General features: G+C 37.3%; 2 protein-coding genes across 2 annotated transcripts; one reads left to right on the top strand and one right to left on the bottom strand.

The window, feature by feature from the left end:
- SSB (small RNA binding exonuclease protection factor La) lies at window positions 1–10,440 on the top strand. The gene is made up of 12 exons (XM_045558724.1): window positions 1–147; window positions 1,826–1,900; window positions 4,646–4,749; window positions 4,841–5,015; window positions 5,651–5,758; window positions 5,847–5,947; window positions 7,927–7,998; window positions 8,322–8,364; window positions 8,765–8,905; window positions 9,275–9,461; window positions 9,590–9,721; window positions 10,054–10,440. The coding sequence occupies exons 2-12, from the start codon at window positions 1,835–1,837 to the stop codon at window positions 10,140–10,142; spliced, it is 1,218 nt and encodes a 405-aa protein (XP_045414680.1). The 5' UTR covers window positions 1–147; window positions 1,826–1,834; the 3' UTR covers window positions 10,143–10,440.
- On the bottom strand, window positions 10,390–24,936 carry METTL5 (methyltransferase 5, N6-adenosine). The gene is made up of 6 exons (XM_045558725.1): window positions 24,512–24,936; window positions 22,166–22,280; window positions 21,599–21,780; window positions 20,657–20,739; window positions 12,868–12,919; window positions 10,390–10,700 (listed from the first exon to the last, which is right to left on the bottom strand). Exons 1-6 carry the CDS (start codon window positions 24,618–24,620, stop codon window positions 10,582–10,584), a joined length of 660 nt encoding a protein of 219 aa, XP_045414681.1. The 5' UTR covers window positions 24,621–24,936; the 3' UTR covers window positions 10,390–10,581.
- Window positions 24,937–25,224: the final 288 nt, after the last annotated feature.

Here is a 25,224-nt window from a genome sequence, read left to right as displayed (position 1 = left end):
CCGCGGCCCCGCCCACTCGGGCCGCAGGGGCTGCCGGGACGGCCCCCATCTTGTTTGAGCGCCTTAGGCCAGCCGGCGGCGCTGGGAAGTCCAGGCGTTGCTTGTAGCGAGCCTGTGGTGTGGCTCTGTGGGACCAGGACCTTAAAGGTGAGCAGCTCTCGGTGGCTAATGAGAACAGGGTACAAAGGGTCCTCTCTGCGTGGCGAGCGACCGTACGTTCCCGTGCCTTGCTGCCTCACGCGGCGTGCGTCTGCTTCTCGCCTTCCTCGCGTTCGGGCCGCGCGCCGCGTGGGCCGCAGCCGGAGGCGGCGCGCTGGGCTGGGAGCTGAGGGGGCGCGGGCCGCCGCGAGGCTGCCCCTGAGGGGAGTGCGGGAGCCGGTGGTTTGCCCGCACGTGGCTGGGGCCCAGGCCAGCCGGTGGCTGCTTTGGACGCGGCTGTGGCGGGGTCTTCGGGTAGAGGCTACCCCCCCATCCCTTTGCATCTTTTCGGTTTCTCACTTCACCGCTTTCCAGTCTCGCGGAAGGCAGAGGTTTCTGCCCGTGTCTTTTAAGCTTCTGGGAAGGTCGGCACAGGGTAAACGCCAGAGGATTTCCGTGGACCCTGTGGGATTCACGGGAGCCCAAAGAACTTGAGACCGCAGATGTACCCATGTCGTCACTCTCTTGGGTTTTTAGGGTCCTCATTCACTCACGTCAAGCTTCTTTGTGAAATGGGAAAGCGTGGGTAATATTTCACTTCTAGTTGTACATTCTGGAAAAGTATTTGTTGGAACAAAGTTCCAAAATTGGGTAGGCTAAACACGCCTTGCAAGGATAACACAGTTCTTTTATCTCATCGTTTGCTTTGTAATGAGCCCTAGATCACGGTAGTAATTTAGAAGTGTAGGTTGTCACAGGCAAACCAATGCAGAGATTGAATAAATTCTGTGGTGGGATGTACACCATGCAGATCCGTATTGCAAGAGCTTCCCATGTGTATCCAGTTACTGAATAGCAATTACAGGAGCCTTCGAGAAGTGTACCTACAATAAATGGTTTATCACGAGAGTCAACTAATGGCAAATATTCCTGAGGGGTTTATTCATATAACTTGTGTACAATAGGAATTACTGGGTGGTTCAGTCGCGCACAGGACGCAAGTAATTTGAACAGCACAGCCCCTTTTTCCCCCCTGCAGTGTTAATGTCAGGGATATGAAACAGAAAACTGGCTATCCAACCCATTAGTGCATTAGTAGGCATACCCCCTAGTTTAATGTTGTGTGAGTGCCTTCATGCTATCAAATTTTCGTTTTTATATGTTTCTTAGCAGACAGTATCTAACCTAACCACAACAACTGTTTGGATTTTTTTCATCTTAAAGTTACGATACGAAACTTGATAAATTTTTGGTAGGTCAGCTGTGACTAATTTTAAAAGAAATGGACCCACACCAGGCAAATAGCACAGGGAGCCATGGTAATAATACTGACAGGTAGTGATCTGTTTAAAGCTAGGAATGTTAAGATTGAGTGGAGTTTTTCCCTGAAGATTGCTTGACCAGCTAAATGAAGATAACCAGTTGCTTTGTTAGAGAAGATGGGGCAGTGATTTACTGAAAGGGGGGGCAGATTATTGATAGTTTTTCAATTTTTCATCACTTATTCCAAAGTTTTGCTTTGTTGAAATATTTGAGAATTGAGAAACCAAACCTGTGAAATTAGAAATTCTTGATTTTTAAGAAAACAATGGATATTAATAATTTTTATACATTCTCTTTCTGGTATTGAGTTTTATGTTTTAAAAAAAGCCTTAACCTCTTTATGTTATTTTGGGAAAATTTACAGATAGCCACAATGGCTGAAAATGGTGATAATGAAAAAATGGCTGCTCTGGAGGCCAAGATATGTCATCAAATTGAGGTATGATTCTTGTGCTATAAGCTGCAAAAACAAGTTCCTTGAAAGGAGATTTAGGGCCTTAAAACAAATACAGAAAGAACATTTAATTTCAGTATATGGGCCTATTCAATTTTTGGCTTGTCTTTGATTCTTAGAAGAACAGTTTTATGTTGATGGAGTCAGGCTGTGAAACCTAAGAGTTATAAACGTTTGAAAAGGTACCACTGTAAACTAGTGTTACTCTTTTATTTTAGTTTCCTAGTCTACATAAAATGAGATTGGTAGTAGTATCCTCCTCATAAAGCGGTTTTGGGGATTAAGTTAGTTAAAGTGTAAAACACTTTACAAGTGTGCTTGGCACATAAAATAACATCAAAATTCTTGGTAAAGTAACGTCCTTGTTAAGTAACACTATATTCTTGAAAATCTTAGTAGTTTTTTCTGCCCAGTTAGTTCTCAGCTATTATCTGTTCTCAAAGTCATCTTAGCATTTTATCAAATTTAGTTATGTTTAGGTTAAAGCTTTACAGTATCAATAATGGCTGTATGGGAAATTATCCCTAAATTTATGTTCTTACTGAGGAACTCCTCAGATCAAATTCTTTGGTGTGGGTTTTTTTTTGGCAACTCTCAGAACTATTTTTTTCAAAAAGCTGTACCTCTATAAAAGCTATACCATATAAAATTGGTGTTACCATTTTGCGGTATTAATTTCTTTTTGATTGTGGGAAAATTACAAATTATTCATTCTGTGCTTAATACTTAGAACAATACAAAGATGTATATAGAAAAGGTTATTAATGTCCCTCCCCAAACCTGCCACCTCTCAAATCCTACCCTCCTGAGGTTATCAAGGTTAAAAGCCTTTCACACTTTGCTTCATGCTCACATTAATGTAATTTTTTTTTTTTTTTTTTTTTTTTTGTTTGAGACAGAGTCTCGCTTTGTTGCCCAGGCTAGAGTGAGTGCCGTGGCGTCAGCCTAGCTCACAGCAACCTCAAACTCAAACTCCTGGGCTTAAGCGATCCTACTGCCTCAGCCTCCCAAGTAGCTGGGACTACAGGCATGTGCCATCATGCCCGGCTAATTTTTTTTTTCTATATATATTTTAGTTGGCCAGATAATTAGTTGGCCAGATAATTTAGTTGGCTAGATAATTTCTATTTTTAGTAGAGACGGAGTCTCGCTCTTGCTTAGGCTGGTCTCGAACTCCTGACCTCGAGCGATCCACTCGCCTCGGCCTCCCAGAGTGCTAGGATTACAGGCGTGAGCCACTGCGCCCAGCTAACGTAATATTTTTTAATGGACTTTATTTTTTAGAGCAGTTTTAGGTTCACAGCAAAATTGAGCAGAAGGTACAGTGATTTTCCATATATCCCTGCCTCCACACATCGATAGCCTCCCCATTTGTAAACATCCCCCACCAGATTGGTACACTTAACAATTTTTATTTTCCTCCCTTTCCCTCACCAAACATGGGATGCATTTTTGGGGAGTAAAGTTTTATGTCTTCAATAATTTATCCATTCCCCTCTTTAATATGTAGATCTTTCTAATGTTTTAGCTGTAATAGTTCTGTGATGAATGTTTTTATATATACATCTTAGTAAACATGTTTATTGATTTCTTCTAGATAAAATTCCTAGAAGGAATGGTCCTGGTTCAAGGATTATGAACATTTCTTAAAACTTTTGATACTTATTGCCAGTTTACATATCTTCCTGCCTGACCATTTCTCTGTGTTTAGGCCAAAAATAGGTATTCTTGTTGTGTTTTTTTTTTTTTTTTTTTGCCAGTTTGTTAGGTGAAAAAAATGTTAACTCATTGCTTTAAATTGCTATTGTTTGATAATGAGGTTGGACTTAAATATCCTTTACCTATTTTTCTATTAGGGTGTTTACTTTTTTTCTTCTTCTTCCTCCTGTATAAGAATTCTTTTTATTTTTTTCTTTTAGAGACAAGGTCTTGCTCTGTCGCCTAGGCTGGAGTGTAGTGGCACAATCATAGCTCACTGTACCCTTGAACTCCTGGGCTCAAGGGATTCTGCTGCCTCAGCTTCCCTAGTAGCTGGGACCATAGATATGAGCCATGCCAGCTAATTTTTAGATTTTTTTAGAGATGGGGTCTTGCTACATTGGTGAGGTTGGTCTTGAACTACTGGGCTCAAGTGATGTTTCTGCCTCAGCCTCCCAATGTGCTGGGATTACAGGCATGAGCCACCATGCCTAGCCAGTTTATAAGAATGCTTAAACTTCTATGTTTGTCTTTTACTTTTTATACATCTTATACTTTTTAACTTTTGGTATTCCAAGTAAGTCGTACTTAGGTTTTTTTCTTTGCTTGTATGTTGAACGTGCCTCTATGCTTAAATTAGATAAACATTTACTTATTTTTTAACTTTTATAAATTAAGAGTGATTAACCAGTTTATTCCAGTTCTTTTTATTTAACAATTTGTTCTTTCCACACTCATTTGAAACAGGAGACTTTTCATATAATAGACCTTTAAATATATTTTTGGTTTAAGGCTTTCTAGTCTATGGACACATTTGTTCCACTGTTTCAGTAATTAACATTTTAGTTATTTTTGTTAATTGTATTATGAACATTTTATTACAGCACATTTAGGAAAAATGTTTATTGGCTCTTTTAAGTTATGACATATATTTTTAAAAAATAGAACTTGATAGTGTAATGGTAATACAAAATTTCAGGATTGGAGTCAACATTTGACAGTGCTCTGAATTATCTTGTAATTGTCTCATAGTATTATTTTGGAGACTTCAATTTGCCACGGGACAAATTTTTAAAGGAACAGATCAAATTGGATGAAGGCTGGGTACCTTTGGAGATCATGATAAAATTCAACAGGTAAAAACCTTTTAAAAATCATCTTTAGATTCTTCTGTTAACAGTGAGTGCTACTGTGTTTTACAGTGTTTTTATATCAACTCTTCTTCAGGTTAAACCGTCTCACAACAGACTTTAATGTAATTGTGGAAGCATTGAGCAAATCCAAGGCAGAACTCATGGAAATCAGTGAAGATAAAACTAAAATCAGAAGGTCTCCAAATAAACCCCTCCCTGAAGTGACTGATGAGTATAAAAATGATGTAAAAAACAGATCTGTTTATATTGTAAGCTGGCCTTTAATATTTTACATTTATTTAGAAAGTATAGTAGAGTGGGTAAGAATAAGGGCTCAGGAATCACAGCTTCACCAATTACTGTCCTTTGGCAATGTTTTTAACCTGTCTAAGCTTTATCTTCATAAGTGTGGATATTTTCTACCCTATAGAACTGTTCTGAGAATTAAATGAAGAAACCTATATATTAAAACCATTGGATGAAATCTTCTGTGTGTTGTAAGCACCCAGTGCATATCAGCTGTTCTTATTTATCAACAGCTAAAGTTGATAGCAATTTTCTTTAGCATACCAATTTTTAAATAGCTGTTTTATTTTTGGAAAGTTTCAGACATACAGAAGTAGATTGAATACTATAATGTACCATCACCCAACTTCATCAGTTATTAATACAAGTTCTCATTTTATCTCTGCCTCAACTGAATTATATTGAAGCACATACTAGATGAGTCAGTTTTATTGCACTGGAGAATAATGGTTTTTAAAGGAGGCTGTTAAGCAATTAAGAGAGAGAAATAGAAGGAGATAGGTATATCTTGGCTTCGTTTCAAGACAAAATGTATTATGTGTTCTGGCTAACTGTTTACCTTGAGAAATTATTGTTTGTACCTTTCCACTCTTCACAGAAAGGCTTCCCAACTGATGCAACCCTTGATGACATAAAAGAATGGTTAGAAGATAAAGGCCAAGTACTAAATATTCAGATGAGAAGAACCTTGCACAAAGCATTTAAGGTATGGTTATATGATGATACAGACTTTTTCTAGTTCTGAAATATGTGGGACAGAACTTAAAAAAAAATCTTTTCTTCCCTTTTAATAGGGATCAATATTTGCTGTGTTTGATAGCATTGAATCTGCTAAGAAGTTTGTAGAGACCCCTGGCCAGAAATACAAAGACACGGACCTGCTAATACTTTTCAAGTAAGTCTTTTTGCTAGTGTTTTTTCTGGCCACTTAGTTATATGGAATTGACACACTGGGGTAAGGAGCATCAAGTAGGATCTCCTATAAGGCCGGATCTCCTGTAAGGCCAGTATTTTTAGTATCCTTAGACATCCTTTGAGAAATGCTTGAAATTTGTTCAGTGGGAACTGTACTAGTCCTTTGAGACTGTAAAATGTATTAGTACCTTTTTGCTGCAATTATAAAGGAGGCTAAATTTTAGTACTTGTTTTGCATTTAAAACGTAGAATCAGGCTGAATACTAAAATTTGGGCTTTTTTTTTTTGGAGACAGAGTCTCATTCTATTGCCCGGGCTACAGTGCCGTAGCGTCAGCCTAGCTCACAGCAACGTCAAACTCCTGGGCTCAAGCAATCCTACTGCCTCAGCCTCCTGAGTACTTGGGACTGCAGGCATGCACCACCATGCCTGGCTAATTTTTTCTATATATATTTTAGTTGTCCAGCTAATTTCTTTCTATTTTTTCGGTAGAGACGGTGTCTCGCTCTTGCTCAGGCTGGTCTCGAACTCCTGAGCTCAAACGATCCACCCGCCTCAGCTTCCCAGAGTGCTAGGATTACAGGCGTGAGCCGCCACGTCCGGCCTAAAATTTGGGCTTTTTATGTGGTTGGAGAATAAATCACTGTATTGTTTTCATCTGTTCTTATTTTTCATAGTCTATGCCTATATTTTTATGCAGTACAAAAGATTTTTTAATTAAGATTTGGATCCCATTCTTGTGTGTGTGTCTAAAAATAAGGAACCAGAGTATTTGCATGATAAAGTTAGTTGTAGGGCCATAGTTACCTACTTTTTTATGCATTACACAATCTACTAAATCTTTAGTCTCCAATCCCCGGACCATGGCCTGGTACCATCCGTAGCCTGTTAGGAAACAGGCTGCCCATCACTACCTGAGCTCTGCACCACCCTCCCCAACACATGACACCCCACCCTACCCGGTCCGTGGAAGAATTGTCTTCCATGAAACAGGTCCCTGGTGCCAAAAAATTTGGGGACCGCTGTACTAAATGGTATGTATTAAAACTTACTGAGTTATAGATGTGTTATGATGAATCACATCAGTGTTAAATCCTCAAAATTATTTTTTTAAATGATTTCCATAATTTTTTTTTTTTTTTTGGAGATAGTCTTGCTCTGTCACCCAGGCTAGAGTGCTATGGCGTCAGCCTAGCTCACAGCAACATCAAACTCCTGGGCTCAAGCAATCCTCCTGCCTCAGCCTCCCAAGTAACTGGGACTACAGGCATGCGCCACCATGCCCAGCTAATTTTTTTCTATTTGTAGTAGAGGCTATTTTTTTTTTCTATTTTTAGTAGAGACAGGGTCTCTCTCTTCAGGCTGTTCTTGAACTCCTGACCTCAAGCAATCCTCCTGCCTTGGCCTCCCAGAGTGCTAGGATTATAGGCATAAGCCACCTCACTTGGCCTCCATAACAGCTGTTATTCTTGGATTTGGATTTTAGAATTTTCTGTTTATGAAATTTATAGAAAAATGTGAAATGTTAAAGTTTTCTAATTTTTAATTTTATCTATTATAGTACTTTGTTGCTGTTTTAAACATTATTTTCATAACTTTTACTTTTTTTTGTATACATGATTGATAAATGAAAACCAACATGAGACTGCTAATGGACATGAGATTTCTTTTTGGGGTCGTGAAATTAGTAGTGAGGGTTATACAACTTTGAATATACTAAAAAACATTCAAGGTATACTTTATGAGGGTAAGTTTTAAAGGTATGTGAATTTTTTCATAGTAAAGTTGTTATGTAAACATGAGAGTAACTTCCTTGGCATATTTTGAATTTTTAGGTGATTATGTTGATAGAAAATGTATGTAACACTCCTTGCTATGCCATGTCTTAAGTCCTTCAAAGTAATTAGCAGTCTTATCTTTGTTCTCATGAACTTTGCCTCTCTATTGTGTGTTCTTTAGGGAAGATTACTTTGCAAAAAAAAATGAAGAAAGAAAACAAAATAAAGTGGAAGCTAAATTAAGAGCTAAACAGTAAGTATGGTGAAGTAATCGTGACATAATTTGTATTCCTTAAAGATCTAACAAGAGTTGAGTTAGTGGTTCTGGAAGGACTGATGGTGAGCTCTGAAATGAGTGGCAAAGGGCCTTTTTTCCGAGTGAAACATTGAGCACTTAAGCTGCCTTGATAATTTCGGGACCCCACTGTGTTGCAGTCTAGCATTGACAATCAGAAAACCTAAGGACTGGCTTTGGTTATTTAATATTTCGTGATCGTGATCAAGGTTAACTTTATTAGGATTTAATTTTCTTATGTAGTAAATGGAAACATGTAATTAGGATGCTTTTATTTGTAGAGAGCAAGAAGAAAAACAAAAGTTAGAAGAAGATGCTGAAATGGTAAGTATATGTTATTGGTATCTAATACATCTATAATTCAAAGTTATAAGAATCACTTAAAAGTTTGCAGACTTTTTAAAGAAAATTAAGTTAGCAAATCTATAGTTGTCATTGCCCTAATGTAATACATAAATAATATTGCTCCAAATTAACCACAGATAGTTTAATCAGATTTATATAGTTTATAACTAATTATATCACTTATAGAAGAATTAAGTAAATTAAAATCAGAAGCCATTGTAGAATAAAAGATGACAAAGGAAAACACACTAGTAAACTACTTTAAAATAGCATTTTGGTGTCTAGGTTTCTCCTTTTATATGTATAGAGTGGTGTGAGCCCATTTCTGATTTGTGGTTGCTTTTAAGAAACTTCTTGATTGCCTTATATATTTTTATAGAAATCTCTAGAAGAAAAGATTGGATGCTTGCTGAAATTTTCGGGTGACTTAGATGATCAGACTTGTAGAGAAGATTTGCACGTCCTTTTCTCAAGTCATGGTGAAATAAAATGGATAGACTTTGTCAGAGGCGCAAAAGAGGTTCGGAAACATTCATATGCTTTATAGCAATCATTTAAAAAGTCTGTATAAACTTATCTTTTAGAAGATAAAATTAGTACAAAGAAAGCAGTTTTTTGTTTATTAAAATAGTTTCTACTTGATCATTTATATTTTGTTATCCCTGTCCCTGGATGTGATGTCTGATATTTTCTGAATTACACTATGAATAATTGTATTGGTGATTGCAGTTTACTTCTGTAGCATTCCTTTTCTAATGTTCAGTAAAATTCATTCAAATTGGTAATAGCATGGAAGATTTGCAGGATAGGAAAAATTACTTTGAACAAAGAAATTAATTGTGGGACTAAAAACTAAGGGTATGTTTTTCATTTTTTTCCTTTGGCATAGGGAATAATTCTGTTTAAGGAAAAAGCCAAGGAAGCACTGGATAAAGCCAAAGACGCAAATAACGGTAATCTACAATTAAGGAACAAAGAAGTGACTTGGGAAGTACTAGAAGGAGAGGTGGAAAAAGAAGCATTGAAAAAAATCATAGAAGACCAACAAGAATCTCTGAACAAATGGAAGTCAAAAGGTCATTCTGATTTTTCTTTAACAGTTGGTTATTTTAACTCATTTGCTTGAGTAAAAATTTCAATTAGTGTTAAAAAACACTGGCAAGAGACAGTTTCTTTACTAAGTGTTCAATTGTATCTTCTACAGGTCGCAGATTTAAAGGAAAAGGAAAGGGTAATAAAGCTGCCCAGCCTGGGTCTGCTAAAGGAAAAGTACAGTTCCAGGGCAAGAAAACTAAATTTGGTAGTGATGATGAACGTGATGAAAATGGTGCAACTGGTAAGTTTTTTCAAAGTCTTTTGGTAGTTTCATGAGAAATTTGTACTTTCATAAGATATTATTTGTCAGGGAGAACAGGGATGTGGTTTTTTAACTTCTGTGTAAGTGCCAATCTTTGATTATAACAATTTATCTGTTATGCTGTTTTGTGGGTGGGAGACAGGATATTTAGAAGATTAGATATCAGATGGTCTGTACTAAAGGAAAAGCCTTTTCTCATTGGTGCAAGAAGTTGTTGCTAATCTTTTCAAAAAAGAATTATTAACAGTTGTGCTCAATATTAAAAGAGTAGTGCTTACATTGAATCTAACAACAATTTTGTTATTGTGTAGGACCAGTGAAAAGAGCAAGAGAAGAAACAGACAAAGAAGAACCTGCATCAAAGCAACAGAAAACAGAAAATGGTGCTGGAGACCAGTAGTTTAGTAAACAAATTTTTTATTCATTTTAATTAGGTTTTAAACTGCCTTTGGTTTTGGAGACTTTAAAATGAAAACCGAATTAGGTCCACTTCAATGTCCACCTGTAAGAAAGGAAAAGTTTTTGTTGTTTAACTTGTCTTTTTTTGTTGTTACCCAAATGAGGATTTTTTTTGGAATGTATAGTTTGTGTTATTTCAGATGACTGAAATATCAAAAGGAAGATTCTTCCACTAAATTGCCTTTGTAATATGAGAATGTACTAGTAGAAACTAATAAATATATACTGTTTAAAAAGAGGAAAAACTTTTTATTTTTTCCTTTCTGTGCACAAAGCATTTGAGAAAATTTAAAACTAGACTATTGGCTATTGATTATGGGCTCTTTCCACAGTTATCTCCTAGGCTGGCTTTCTGTATTTATCCAGGCAACTTGAGAACATTAGAAATAACTACTTATTACAAAACTTTTCAATACTGAATGCAGACAAGCCAAAATCAAGAGACTTACTGATTTCTTTTTATGAAAGTTGTATGACGCTGGCAGGTCATATCGAAGCTCTGTAAAACAACCACCATTTAAGATAAAAATTACATTTCCAAATATTTACTACCCTTGGCTAAAACAACAACAGTAAATCTAAAGTGTTAAGTGCTGATAAACTTAGTATTTAGACCCTACCACTTTAGCTTATCCAAATACTAACTTGATGTAGTCCCAAGATTGGCCATGACAAACTAAGCTTGGCATTTATGCTATTTTGGCCTTTTTTTTTTTTTTTTTCTGAGACAGACTCTTGCTCTGTTGCCTGGGCTAGAGTGCCGTGGCGTCAGCCTAGCTCACAGCAACATCAAACTCCTGGGCTCAAACAATCCTGCCTCAGCCTCCCATGTAGCTGGGACTACAGACATGTGCTACCATGCCTGGCTAATTTTTTCTATGTTTTTTAGTTGTGCAGCTAATTTCTTTCTATTTTTAGTAGAGATGGGGTCTTAGTCTTGCTCAAGCTGGTCTCAAACTCCTGACCTTGAGAGATCCTTCCTCCTCGGTCTCCCAGTGTGCTAGGATTACAGGCATGAGCCACCATGCCCAGCCTATATTGGCCATTTATGCCAAAATTTTCAGGTGATAGTGAAGAGTTTAGAAGGATAACAAGTGGAAAAAAAGGAAATCCTATGAAAATGACAGTACCTTGCTATCAATATTTTTAATTTCTTAATAATCTGTAGCTAACTCATAACCATGCTTATTTCAAAATTTTCTTGTCCACATTTTAGTAATGGTAATAAGTAGCTAATTATTTTCCTAATAAGCTCTCAAATGAAAACCAGTTTTTCATATTCTTTCCTTATAAAGAATAATGTAGGCCGGGCAAGGTGGCTCATGCCTGTAGTCCTAGCACTCTGGAAGGCCAAGGTGGGAGGATCGCTCGAGGTCAGGAGTTCGAGACCAGCCTGAGCAAGAGTGAGACCCCCCCCCATCTCTACTAAAAAATAGAAAGAAATTAGCTGGGCAACTAAAAATATATAGAAAAAATTAGCCGGGCATGGTGGCACATGCCTGTAGTCCCAGCTACTCAGGAGGCTGAGGCAGTAGGATCGCTTGAGCCCAGGAGTTTGAGGTTGCTGTGAGCTAGGCTGATGCCATGGTACTCTAGCCTGGGCAACACAGAATGAGACTCTGTTTCAAAAAATAAAAAAGAATAATGTAGATTCTCCAAACTCTTACTACTAGAGACAATGACTCTACCTATCCTTCATCTTTTTTAGCATAAATTCTAATCCTATAGGTCATGGCTCTCAAATTTTAATGTATAATCAAATCACCTGAGGATCTTATTGAAATGCAAATTCTAATTCAGTATGTCTGGGGGGCCTAAAGTTCTATATTTCTAACAAGCTTTCTCAGTGCTGATGATTTGAGGACCATATTTGGAGTTGCAAGGATCTGTACTATTGAGACTGTTCTAAGGTATTCCATATTGCATATTGTAATACCTTAAACTGTAAGGAATGACAATACTGAATATAATAGGAAGACCAACAGATTTTTTAAATACTAAGTTAATTATTATGAACAGTAATACATCTAGTTACATGTTTAACACCACCGGGCAATTCATGGTTAGTTTATTATTGTGTAAAAAACACGTTCCCCTTTATTGCACTCTTCAGGCTTTTCAAAGTTACTTGGATTATAGTAAGACTCCAGTCATATGCTTTTCTTACTTTGATGCTTGTGAATATTACCCAATTTAGTGATAAAAATGTATCAAACATGATTTACTCATAGTGTGGATGTTTATATTCTATCTCCCACCAAAAAGTAAAGGGTCAATGTTATTTGACTTCAGGGGCAATTAGAAAATTAAAATAGAAAAGTTATCCAGACATAAGCTGTTGGCATTTTCCATGAGTGGATTTCAAACCAAGGTCTGACCAACAATAAGCCCATGTTTTTAGTCATCGTGATGGTATGTAGTGTTTCTGTCTGAACCTGGAGTGACCACCTGAGTGCCAATAGAAATTTTCAGTGAAATGCATAAATTGGGACCATCTCAGGCAAACCTTGCTAAGTGTTCACCCTGCCTTTACTCCATTTCCAATCCATTACAATTCACGCATACTTGCGACACTGAAAAACACATCCTATGGCACCTGTATAAAAATTTGGTTGGGCTAATACATATTAGCCCTTTTAGATAATTAGGGTTGAGGCTTGTCTTACCTGCAATAATATTTATCTTGATTTTCCATTCTGCAGCTTTCTTTAGAATATGCTGAATATAAATAACATGTTATTATGAGCTGATTTTAAAAAATTGCTTTTTATTAATACTTGATTAAGTTTTCAAACTTAAAATTTCATTAGAAATTAGACCCCCCCTTATAAAAATTTCAGGTGGATGGACAGTATTTTGAAAATAAGAAATCAAACCATTTTTCAACATATTTAACAATCTGAACCAAATTACATAATTAGATCAAGTGATTAAAAAGCTACTGTCACGTACTACATAATGATGTTTTGGTCAACAACAGGCTACATATACTATGGACTGCATAAGATTATGAGGGAGCTAAAAAATTCCTATTGCCTAATGACATCATAGCTGTCTTGACACTAAAAGGCAGTACAGTACATTTCTGATGTTTAGATACGTTCAGATAAACAAATACTATCGTGTTACAATTACCTATAGTATTTAGTACAATTTCTATTGCCCAGTGACACCATAGCTATCTTGACACTAAAAGGTAGTACAGTGCATTTTCAATGTTTAGATGTGTTCAGATAAACAAATACCATCGTGTTACAATTACCCATACTATTTAGGACAGTAGTACCTGTTCAGGTTGGTAGTCTAGGAGTAATAGGATACACTATGTAAACCTAGGTGGTACACTCTGCATTCACACAGTGATGAAATTACCTAATGACATGTTTCTCAGGATATAGCCCCGTTTTAAGGGATGCATGACTAGTTCAGAAATCCATCAGTACTTGCATGGTTTCCGCAGCATTATTTCATTAACAGATACAGTTAGCTATACTCCTAGAAAACATTTAATAGAGATCTATGTCCATAGGCAACCCAGTGGCAGTATGGTAAGAATGTGGTATATCGAGGTAAACTGCCCTTACTTGAACTGCAGATCTACTTACAAGGTACATAACACTGAGTAAATTACTCATTCTCTCTGTGCCTCAGTTTCCCCATCTGTTAAATGAAAATAATATTGGATTGTTGTAGACTATGAAAAGTGTTTTGAGGCCAGGCGTGGTGGCTCACGCCTGTAATCCTAGCACTCTGGGAGGCCAAGGCGGGTGGATTGTTTGAGCTCAGGAGTTCAAGACCAGCCTGAGCAAGAGTGAGACCCCGTCTCTACTAAAAAAAAAATAGAAATTATATGGACAGCTAAAAATATATATAGAAAAAATTAGCCGGGCATGGTGGCGCATGCCTGTAGTCCCAGCTACTCAGGAGGCTTAGGCAGGAGGATCGCTAAAGCCTAGGAGTTTGAGGTTGCTGTGAGCTAGGCTGACGCCACGGCACTCTAGCTTGGGCAACAGAGTGAGACTCTGCCTCAAAAAAAAAAAAAAAAAAAAAAGGAAAGGGTTTTGAACTATGCTGGCACACATAGTAAGCATCAAATAGGTTAGCTATTTACAGGTCTAAAATTCTTGAACCATTTCACAAAGAATTACAAATTTTTAGTAATTTGTTATTAAAAATTGCTTTATGAATTAAAAAATACACAACATTCCAACATCAATGGAAATGGATGAAGAAAGTTGACCACAATCCCTCTAAATTATGCATGTATACTTTTCTAAAAATGCTATAGTAAGAGATAACAATATTTGGTATTATAAGCATTTTGTCCATGTTGGAGTCTTAATAATATAATTGGCATCAAGTTGATTGATAAAAAACTTTCCCCAATATTTTAGGTTCAAATATTTCCATGTTATAAATAATACTGATAATATATTTGTGCTTATAGTTTCTTCCTGAATTTAATAAATAATCCCAGTTCTGGGCATATTTTTCCCCTACTTTGAGATCTAGAATTTCTATATAAGGATATAGATGTTAATTGCAATTTAATGGAATCTTAGAATCCTTGATAAATTTATGAGCAATAGAATTATGACCTTTGTTACCTGACCCCTAAGGTTAGTGAAAGAGATTTTAGATGTTAGATTATACAGTGATATGGTTGGTTCTGGCTGAGATGTAAAAGAATGAATTGGGTGAGTTTGGAATAAACACGAAAGAATATAGTGCCAGGATTAGCTACTTTGCTACTTTGTCAAATCTAACTGTGAGCCAAGAACTAAATCCTCACAATGCCTTATGAGGTAAGATATGGCAACAACTTCAAGTCACACAGCTTGTTAGACTGTTTGCCAGGATATACTTATTCTTTTACCTAAATCAAGAGTGGGGAACATGCAGCCTTAAGACCACATGTGCCCTTCTAGGTCCTTAAGTGTGGCCTTTTGACTAAATCCAAATCCAAATCCAAATTTTATAGAACAAATCCTTTTATTTTTATTTACAAATTTTTGTCCATCTTTTCTATTTTTATTTTTAAAATGAATGTATTTAAACTACCAAAGACTAAAACAAGTTTCAACAAAATAATCCTCCCCGATTGACCAGCACAATTAGAACATCAGTAAGCCATAAGAGCTAAACTGATAGCTGCCATGCTCATGATTTAATTCTGACTTCCCCAGCCTGACTGGCACCACTACTGCACAAGGCTGGTTGGAGAGTTTATGGGGTCGAGTATACCAGTCTGTTACCAGCTTTTGACTACAGTGCACTGTTTCTGTTTAATGTGGAATTTGTAAATAGTTGCACAGCTCAACAATATTTTTTAATTCTGTCTGCTTAACAGCGCATCATGTCAAAGAGGACCAAGAGAACGCTGAAGGAAGAAAACAGATTTTTTAATGAAGATTGTGAATTGCAATATTATCTTGTTTCTGCTAAAGATAAGATGATTTGCTTGCTTTGTGATATGGCAATATCAACATTAAAGAAATCAATGTTTATCAGCATTAAAACACTCATAAGGACCACAAATATCTTAAATTAGAGGGAGAGGCATGAAAGGTTGTATTGCAGAAATTAAAGGATGAAAAGCAAAAGCAAAGACAATTCTTTCAGGCAACAATAAGACCTGGAAATAACGCCACTGAAGCAACTTATAAATTGGCTTATACACTCAGGAAATAAGGGAAGACATTCAGTGATGTAGAAATTGTGAAAGAATGCATTGTTGAAGTTGTAGGATTCTTAGACCCTGATAACGTTTCAAAGTACAAACAACTGCCTCTTTCAAGGAGAACCACAACTGATAGGCAGCATGAATTAGCCTTCAACTTAACAGAGCAACTTCACACAAGACTTCCAAAGGAAAATATATACTATTCAATTGGTTTGGATGAATCAATTGATACTACTGACTTGGCGCAGGTTTTTTACTTAGTTTGGTTCATAACAGATTTTCTTTGCTGTGAAGAGTTCCTGGTTTGGGCGCTCTTGTGAACAGAACAGAGGGAATAGATATCTTCAACAACTTTCAAGATAAATGTCGTGAAAGTAGATTGAATTTGGTAAATTTAGTGACTGTATGTATAGATGGTGCTCCTTCCATGACAGTAAAACATGAAGGGTTTATTGCACAGATAAAAAAAAAGTATTAACAGATCCAGATTCTCTCATTTCTTTGCACTGTATCTTACATCAGCAAAATCTCTGTGCTAAAGCTACTATTTTAAGTGACGCTTTGCAACAAGTTATAAGTATTGTTAACTATACTTGTGCAAATGCAACACAGCATCATCAGTTTCTTAACATGCTAAAGTTGAAAGATGAAGTATTCGGTGTGGATTTGCTTTATCATTCTAAAGTGCAGCATTGGCTATTGCAGGGACAGGTGTTAGCCAAAATTTTATCTCTGTGAGAAAAGATAGTTAAATTTGATGAACGGAATCAGCAATGTGAATTATTGGAAGAAGATTTCTATAGGAATACAGTATTTCTGTGTGATATGTCAAATCAAAACAACAAATATTTCTTTGCAAGGTAAAACTAAGTCTATGTATGGTATGTGGCAAAAAATTCCAATCATTTTGAAAAAAGCAATCTTTTTTTAAAATGCTTCTTCAAAAGAAAATTTCAGATGAACATTTTCTCCGGTTAGCAAAAATCACTGATGAGCAGGATGATATATGCAAATCATTTGAAGAATATGCAGCTATTATAGACCTATTAATTGGAGATGACAATGAAAAGTGCACTGACTTTGAGAATCATGACATCACACTCAAATGAATATTTCAGCTTCACCTCATTGATATCACCCAGGCACCTAAAGAACTACAGATGGAACTGATTGAGCTCTCAGTAGATGACATTTTAAAGTCATTGTTTGATGGTGAGAAAGATCTAATTGAAATAGGGAAAAATGCAGTAGAATACACATGCCTTTGGCAACATGCTGGAAAAATGCTTTCTTGCTTTTCAACCATTTATTGCTGCAAATCTACATTCTCTTACCTAACCCAAATCAAGATGCCCTTAAGATCACAAATGACTAATATCCATCTAGAGGATCAACTGAAACTGTGGACCTCCATGCTGCAACCAAGTATTCAAATGCTTTCCAACAAAAAGCAGACACAACAAAGTCATTAAAAGGTTAGTTATTCTTAAAATTAACAAATAGTTTTCATTTTTGGAAATTATTAAGTATATAGTAGTTAGATTTTTACAAAATACTGTACATTTTAAAGTATATTTAATTGAAGTTTCTTGAATGTGGCCTTATTTGATTACAACTAAATTAATGTGGCCTTCTAACATGAAAATATTCCCCACCCCTGACCTAAATATTTCTATCAAAAAATTACATCAAATATACCTGTACTATGGATAAAGAGTCAAGCACTTTTAAAAGACAAGGGTCTATAGTTAAGGAGTCTGGGGTAAGGTTCAGCAACAATGTTGCTAATTATATAGAGTACTTAAAGCAAAATTATCATAAGTTTACAGCAGATACATCTATAGCATAAAATAGGGATTGTCTTAATATTAGAAGGAAATTCATTCCTCATACCTCTGGTGCATAGTACACACCAGATTAATTTCTTAATTATTATTATTATTATTATTTTTTGAGACAGAGTCTCGCTCTGTGGCCCGGGCTAGAGTGCCCTGGCGTCAGCCTAGCTCACAGCAACCTCAAACTCCTGGGCTTAAGCAATCCTTCTGCCTCAGCCTCCGAGTAGCTGGGACTACAGGCATGCACCACCATGCCCGGCTAATTTTTCTGTATATATTTTTGGTTGGCCAGATAATTGCTTTCTATTTTTTTTTTAGTAGAGACAGGGGTCTCGCTCTTGCTCAGGCTGGTCTCGAACTCCTGACCTTGAGCGATCCACCCGCCTCGGCCTCCCAGAGTCCTAGGATTACAGGCATGAGCCACTGGGCCCGGCCTAATTTCTTAATTATTTACTGTGCTAATGGAAATACTTCTATACTAAGTGAAAAATACACTTAAATTAGTGAAACCTTCACTTAAAATTCAACCATTAAGTCAACCAAGGCAATGCTGATAATGCAGTCTCCTAGTGGTGGAGCATGGCAATACCAAACAGCAAACAGGAGTTTTTGGTAATGTGGTTACAGGAATTCATTCAAATAATTAGATTTTGCTGTTTAATTGTACCATTTTTTCCTGGCATATTTTACTGCATTTTACTGTATTTGAGTTGGATAAAATACGTGCTATGCCACCTTGTGCAGAAAAGAGTACATAGCAGGCCTGGACTGCTTATACTTAGAAAGGCCTGCTTGTAAATTTGGCCCTTGGCTGGAGCATGGGAACTTAGATTCTGGGAAGGTTCCCTCTCTGTACCCCCTTAATTAATACATGTGGCTTACTGTACCCAAACTGTTTATGCTGAACACCTGTTTTCCTACTGGGAGTCTGGAATGGGGATATGTTTCAGAAAGGGGTGTACTACAGGATCAGGCACTGAGTCTCTAATAAGGTTCTCTGGTTGGCAATATTTCACATGTGTTGTCACAATTCATGCTGGGGGAATTAAGTGTGTCCTGTGTTACTCTATGGCAAGAAGACGCAGGAAGCTTGTCCCTGGTTTCCCCAGACTTTGCCCAATGCATCTTTCCCTTTCCTGATTTTGCTCTCTATCCTTTCGCTGTAATAAATCATAGCCATGAGTAAGACTATATGCTGAGTCCTCTGAGATTTCCTAGTGAATCATCAAACCTGAAGGTGTTCTTGGGGACCCCCCCAACATAAGCTTTTTTGTTTTGGATACAGGGACTTGCTCTGTTGCCCAGGCTTGAGTGTAGTGGCATGATCATAGCTCACTGCAGCCCCAAACTCCTGGGCTCAAATGATCCTTCTGCCTCAGCCTCTCAATTAGCTGGGACTACAGGCAGGTGCCATTATGCCCAGCTAATTTTGTCATTTTTTGTAGAGACAGCATCTTGGTATGTTGCCCAGGCTGGTCTTGAACTCCTGGCCTCAAGCGATCTTCCCACCTCGGCCTCCCAAAGTGCTAAGATTACAGGCCTGAGCAACCTCGCCCAGCCTTACAAGCTTTTTGGATGCCAATATTTACTAGTGTTGCTTTCATGTACTGAATGAAGGTTTATTTACCCGTAGTTGTGTTCTATTGCTTGCCTACATGTACCACTACTCATTGTTAGTAGTATATTTCTTTTTAGCTGTTTGATTTTATACTTTTTAAAGGGTTATTAGATCTCCATATACTTAGAATTTATTATTTCCAACTGTGTTCTTATATACTGTATTTATACAAAATATTTTTCCTACAAAACCACTTTAAAATCTCATAATACATGTATAATTTAAAGTAATAATAGCGAACGCATAGTAATTACACAAGCCAGATACTGACCTAAGTGCTTTGTAAATATTATCCCATTTAATCCTAACAAGTCTATGAAGTAAAAGGTACTTTTAGTTCCTTATACTCAAGAGTATAAGTCAGTACAGTGTAGATGAGGAAACTGAAGCTCAAGTACCTTGACTAAGATACTTGAGAAGCAGCAGAGCTTGGAATTGAACCCAGGCAATCTGACTCCAGAGTCTGTGTTCTTAATCACTATGTTATATTGACAACAAAAAAGTACTGCCCCTTCCGACAATTTCCTGGAACACATGGGAAACACCCTCCATGTGTTAGATGCTGTGAAAAAGAATAATGGAAAGGTGGTTTCTGAACTCGGATTTGTTTAGTTCCAGATTCACTGTTCTTAAAAACCAAGGCTTACTGCCTCCCTTAAGCACATCAGGCCACACAGGGACAAGGAGACAAAAGGCATCAACTAGGACTTCCCCAGGCAAACCAAAAAATACTGTAACCCTTGTTATACCATACTTCTCTACTCCTTAATTAAAGTCTTTTTCCTGGCAACAATTCCTGTCTGAACAAACTTTTTTTTTTTTTTCTGAGGCAGGGTCTCACTCTGTCACCCAGGCTAGAGTGCAGTGGTGTCATCATGGCTTACTGCAACCTCCCACTCCTGGGATCAAGCAATCCTCCTACCTCAGCTTCCCGAGTAGCTGGGACTACACGCACGTGCCACCACATCCAGTTAGTTTTTTTATTTTTGTAAAGAAGTGGTCTCACTATGTTGCTCAGGCTGGTCTTGAATTCCTGGCCTGAAGCAATCCTCCTGCTTTGGCCTCCCAAAGTGCTAGGACTATACCACCATGCTGGGCTACGAACAAATCTTTGATGATAGAAGGTCATACAGGCTAGAAAAAAGCTAATCTCAGATGCTAGCTGGTTGAAGGGAAAATTCAGTTTCTAAGTGTCAGATGTCAAAAAGGTCAGGAGAAATAGATACTGTGGTATTTAGTATGCACAGCAAATCCCTAAAACGCTACCACGAATTTAAAAATAAATGACACAGAATATCATGATGATTTGAACTTACTTCTCTAGTTGAGGATTTGTGTAAAGAATATACTGCTGTTCTTGCCATTTCCAAAGCAGTCTTTAGAAAAGCCATATCTGTTCCTGTGATGAGTAGAAAAAAGCTCCTATTTATATTATGTAACTCTTATTAAAATAGAAGATTAAATGAATAGGATTTAGAAAGATTTTCTTCCATCAAAACTAGCAGCTTAAAAAAAAAAGAAACATTTTCTCCAAACTCCAAAATAGCCACTTTAAGTTCTTTCTGCAGTAAGACAAAGTACAAATAAATAAAATATCAGAATACTCTGTTAAGGGTGATAGAATAAAACCAGAATTATACTGTCTTGATTAAATAGGCTAAAGTAAAATATTCCAACTTAATGAAAAAAGAGAAGGGAACACATAGGGTAGTAATCAGAGTCATCTTGGCAGGGAGTAGGTGCTTTATAAACTATATATGTCTTTTCCTCCTTTTATTGACTTCCTACCCTCCTTGCACAAAGTACACACAAAATTAATAGCCACAGGGAGTTACTGTTACTAATGGGCACATGAGTCTGTTAAGGCATTAAAAACAGGTTCTATCTGACTGCTAAATGTTTGGGGTAAAAAAAAAAAAAAGTTCTAAAGGTATAAAATCCTTTATGTTTCATAATTATTCATAAGGATTAGGCAAATTATTCTTGAAAGCAACTGAGGTATAAATAATAAAATAATAAGGAAGAAGACTATCTTTATTTACTTAATACAAATTTGTAAAAATAAAGGTTGAAAAATTCAATTCCCTAGCCATGCATTAAACAAATTGATATTTAAATTGTAATAAGTTGTAGGTAATAGACTGGTTTATTTAGTGAACAGTGATAAAATCACTTAATCCAAAATAGTCAATGATAAAATAATTTTTAAAAGTTGCTTTTCTACAAATACACCAGTACACTTAATTCTTATTACCAACCTTTATTATTTTTGGTCCCAAAGGGAGGATTCATAATTACTGTATCAAATGACTTGGACATTCTGTTAGATAATGAGCACACATCAAATTGAACCATGTCAACATTTGTTAACTCAAATTCTTCCACATTCCTATTAAATATTTCCAATGCATCTTCATCTATGTCAAATCCAACACACAACCTATAAATACAAAACATACACAAAGAGTGGCACCTTTAGCTCCCAAGTCAAAACAAAAACAAAACTAGCTATTTTACCATTTGCATTTTTAACCCGATTGGCAAACTAAGAGCGAGTGTCGCTTTTCAATGGCATGATTTCCCAACCTAGTAGAGGTTGGAAACTCATAAGGTTTGTATAAAGGGGATTGCTGCTGTTACCATTTTTATTTATTTATTTTTTTATAGTTTGTTTTGATCTTTTGCCCATTCAAGATGTACTCAGTATTGATTCTTGCTCTCCCCATCTCATATTGTAGAGTCCCATAAATATAATTCAGTTGATCCTATTTACGCTTCTTATTAAAGCCACCCCATATCCAAATAGTATATACTGGATTACCTACCCAGCTCCTAACATTGCAGTTCCGATGCTAAGCACTCCACAACCACATCCTAGATCTGCAACCATTTTATTTTCAATGTCATCATATGTGTTATGGATTGTATAGAGCATACATGCTAAAAAAAATTAAAAAATGTATTAGGGAATAAGTAAGCAAGCTGATGACAAGTCCAATTTGTGCAAATGACTTTCTTTTTTGAGAAAGTCTTTTTTTGAGACAGTCTTTTTTTCTTTTCTTATATGTATATCTGTGTGTGTATATATATATATATATATATATATTTCTTTTTTTTTTTTTTACAGCAGGTGAGTTGTTATACACACACTCCTTAGCGGATTCTGATGAGACAGAGTTTTGCTCTGTCGCCAAGGGTAGACAGGGTGCTGTGGCGTCATCTTGGCTCATTGGAACCTCAAACTACTGGGCTCAAGCAATCCTCCTGCCTCAGCCTCCAGAGTAGCTGGGATTACAGGCTGGAATAAGGACGCCTGGCTAACTTTTCTATTTTTTAGTAGACAAAGGACCTCACTCTTGCTCAGTCAGGTCTTGAACTCCTGAGCTCAAGCAATCCTCCCACCTTGGCCTCCCAGAGTGCTGGGATTACAAGCATGAGCCACTAAACCCAGCCAAATGACTCTTTCTAAAAAAATTTATTTTGCATTATTTAGTCCTCCCCCAAATGGTGTTCCAGATTATTAAAAAAAAAAAAAAAAAAGGATAAGGTGCAGTAACTTGGTAGGTAGTAAGAGGCACCATAAAGGAGGCCAACACATGCCAGTGGTTCTCAAAAACTAGTTTCTGCCAACAACGCCAAGAATGACAAAACTGTGACCAATTTCTGAGGTCACAGATAAGTAAAATGAGAAAAATAAAGTCAAAATGCTTTATTTTTCCTCAACCTGTTCAAAACATTGCCATATACACATACATATGCCAGTTCTTTCTTGGATGCTGAAATATTATTTTTAGAAAAGAATAAGAATAAACAGGTTTGAAAAATACACTTCCTTGTCAAAATATAAATTTGGCAACCTTGTATCAGTCTCCAAAATTGTTTTGAAATCTGTGAAATCTACAAGTCATCAAACAAGCATTAGTATCACAGAACTTTTTTGCAACAAGTTTGTCACCAGAATACAGGCATCATAAGTTCCTAAGGCCACGATATAGCCTTTAGACACATATATTCATAATCTACAAATGAGAGCTGATAATGGAACTACTGAAGAGCAGGGCAGAAGCTGCTGTGATTTCTAAGGGATCTTAAGCATGAATAACACCACTGATATCTCCCTGTGGATATCTGAGTCTAGCAAGCACTGCTGGCCAGTGCTGATGCCTGAGGATCCAGAGGTATTAAAAACACAATACAGGGACATCTTTGACTGTGTTATCCTGATCATTGCTGCAGGTGGTTTTGAAGCTGGTATCTCAAAAGAAGGAGCACATCCAAGCACATGTTACATGCTGGGTGTGAAACAGCTGATGTTTTTTATTTTTTAAAATTGGATTCCACTAAAAAACTCTACAGCCAGAAGACTGTAAGAAGTCATTATGTAAGTTGAGAAGACTGGTCTTAACCTGAACACAGTAATTTTGTATCAATTTTTGGTTGGAATTATGACATCTTGGAGTTAAATGCAAGTATGCACGTATTCTTCACTTTCATTGGCAATTTACAAACTATTTTGGAACTGGAAAAAATTCCTCCTTGCAGGTGCTCCCAGCAAACTAATTTTCCTAAGGCTTCTTAAAGACTTTGGTAACATGTTTATTAAATATGAATGGATTTTCCTGTATTCTCTCTTGTACTCGGGTAAGAAGCAGCAATACTAATTCTCAGATAATTTATTAAAATTGGAATGCATGCATCCTCATCTTTATATAACACATACTCTGGTTTTCATTTCTAGGGCAGAATACATATAGCACAGAAATCCTTGCCCGAGCAATTAGTTGCAATAGGAAATTGATCCTTATGTAGCAAATATTTACTGAGCTCCTAAATAGTACCAGCAACTCTTCTAGGCACTGGGAATTGAGATGTAAGAATAACAAATTCCTTGCCCTGAAGGAGTTTATAATGAGAGAAACAAACATATTAAAAAGTTGTCTGACAGTGTTAAAGGGTATGCGGAAAATCAAACAGTAAAACGATAAAGTGTGTGTTTCTGAGGAGGATGTTTTTAGCTGCGGTGTCAAGGAAGGCTTCTCTAACGTAACACAGATCTTAGGGCAGAAATTCTCTAGAAATTCTTTTTATCCAAATAACTGTTATATTTTCATCATGTAGTGAGTTGACAGTACTACCCCGAAAGCAAGGGCGTGGTGAACCATCCGCCCTACCTGCAATGTGCGGCCTGGTGGGATACTGTTCTAGAAGTAGCTTGGGCTTTTCGAATCCATCCACTTGTTGCAGGCGACTTTCTAGTTCCTTAAGTCTTAATTTCTTCATTTTTGTTTTGTTTTAAGTGTGAGCTCGCAGGTTTAATTGCACAGGATCTACGGAGAAATCTATTGAACCGGGATCTTGTTTCCTCCCCGGCCCCTTTTTTAGCGCCGCTGCCCGGGAGCCGGGCAAAAGACGCGCTCCACAGAGGGCAGGGACGCAGAGCGCGCAGGGCCAGACTTGGAGCCGCTTCTGGGTATCACAAGCCGCCCTCAGGCCTCTGGGAAACCGCGGCGCAGAGCGCCTGGTGCGGCCGCAGGATCCCCGACACCAAGTACACGCACCTCGGGAAGCAGCCAGCACCTAGACAGGGGCCGGAAGCGCCACCACGCACGCGCGTACCTCAGCGGCCCGGCGCCGAGCTGCAACCTCCGTTGCGCGCCAGAGTTCCGCGGGCAACCCAGAGCCTCAGTGCCGCATCCGCACCACAGGCAGAGCCCGCCCTACTCGCAGACCCTGGGCTGGCCTTCGCTTCCTGTCGCACCCATTATCCTTTAGTTTGCCTTGAGTACCTAACAGGCCTCAAAGGATGGGGAAAGAAAGAGGGTGAAAGTGATGCAGGAGAGAGGGTGTAAGTCAGTGTAACCAGTTAAACAAGAAAATGTTTTCT

This window comes from Lemur catta, chromosome 8 (assembly GCF_020740605.2).
Source record: "Lemur catta isolate mLemCat1 chromosome 8, mLemCat1.pri, whole genome shotgun sequence".
Lineage (NCBI taxonomy): Eukaryota > Metazoa > Chordata > Mammalia > Primates > Lemuridae > Lemur > Lemur catta.
The sequence above is the reverse complement of the archived record's forward strand: the minus strand, read 5'-3'. Positions and strand labels throughout refer to the sequence as shown.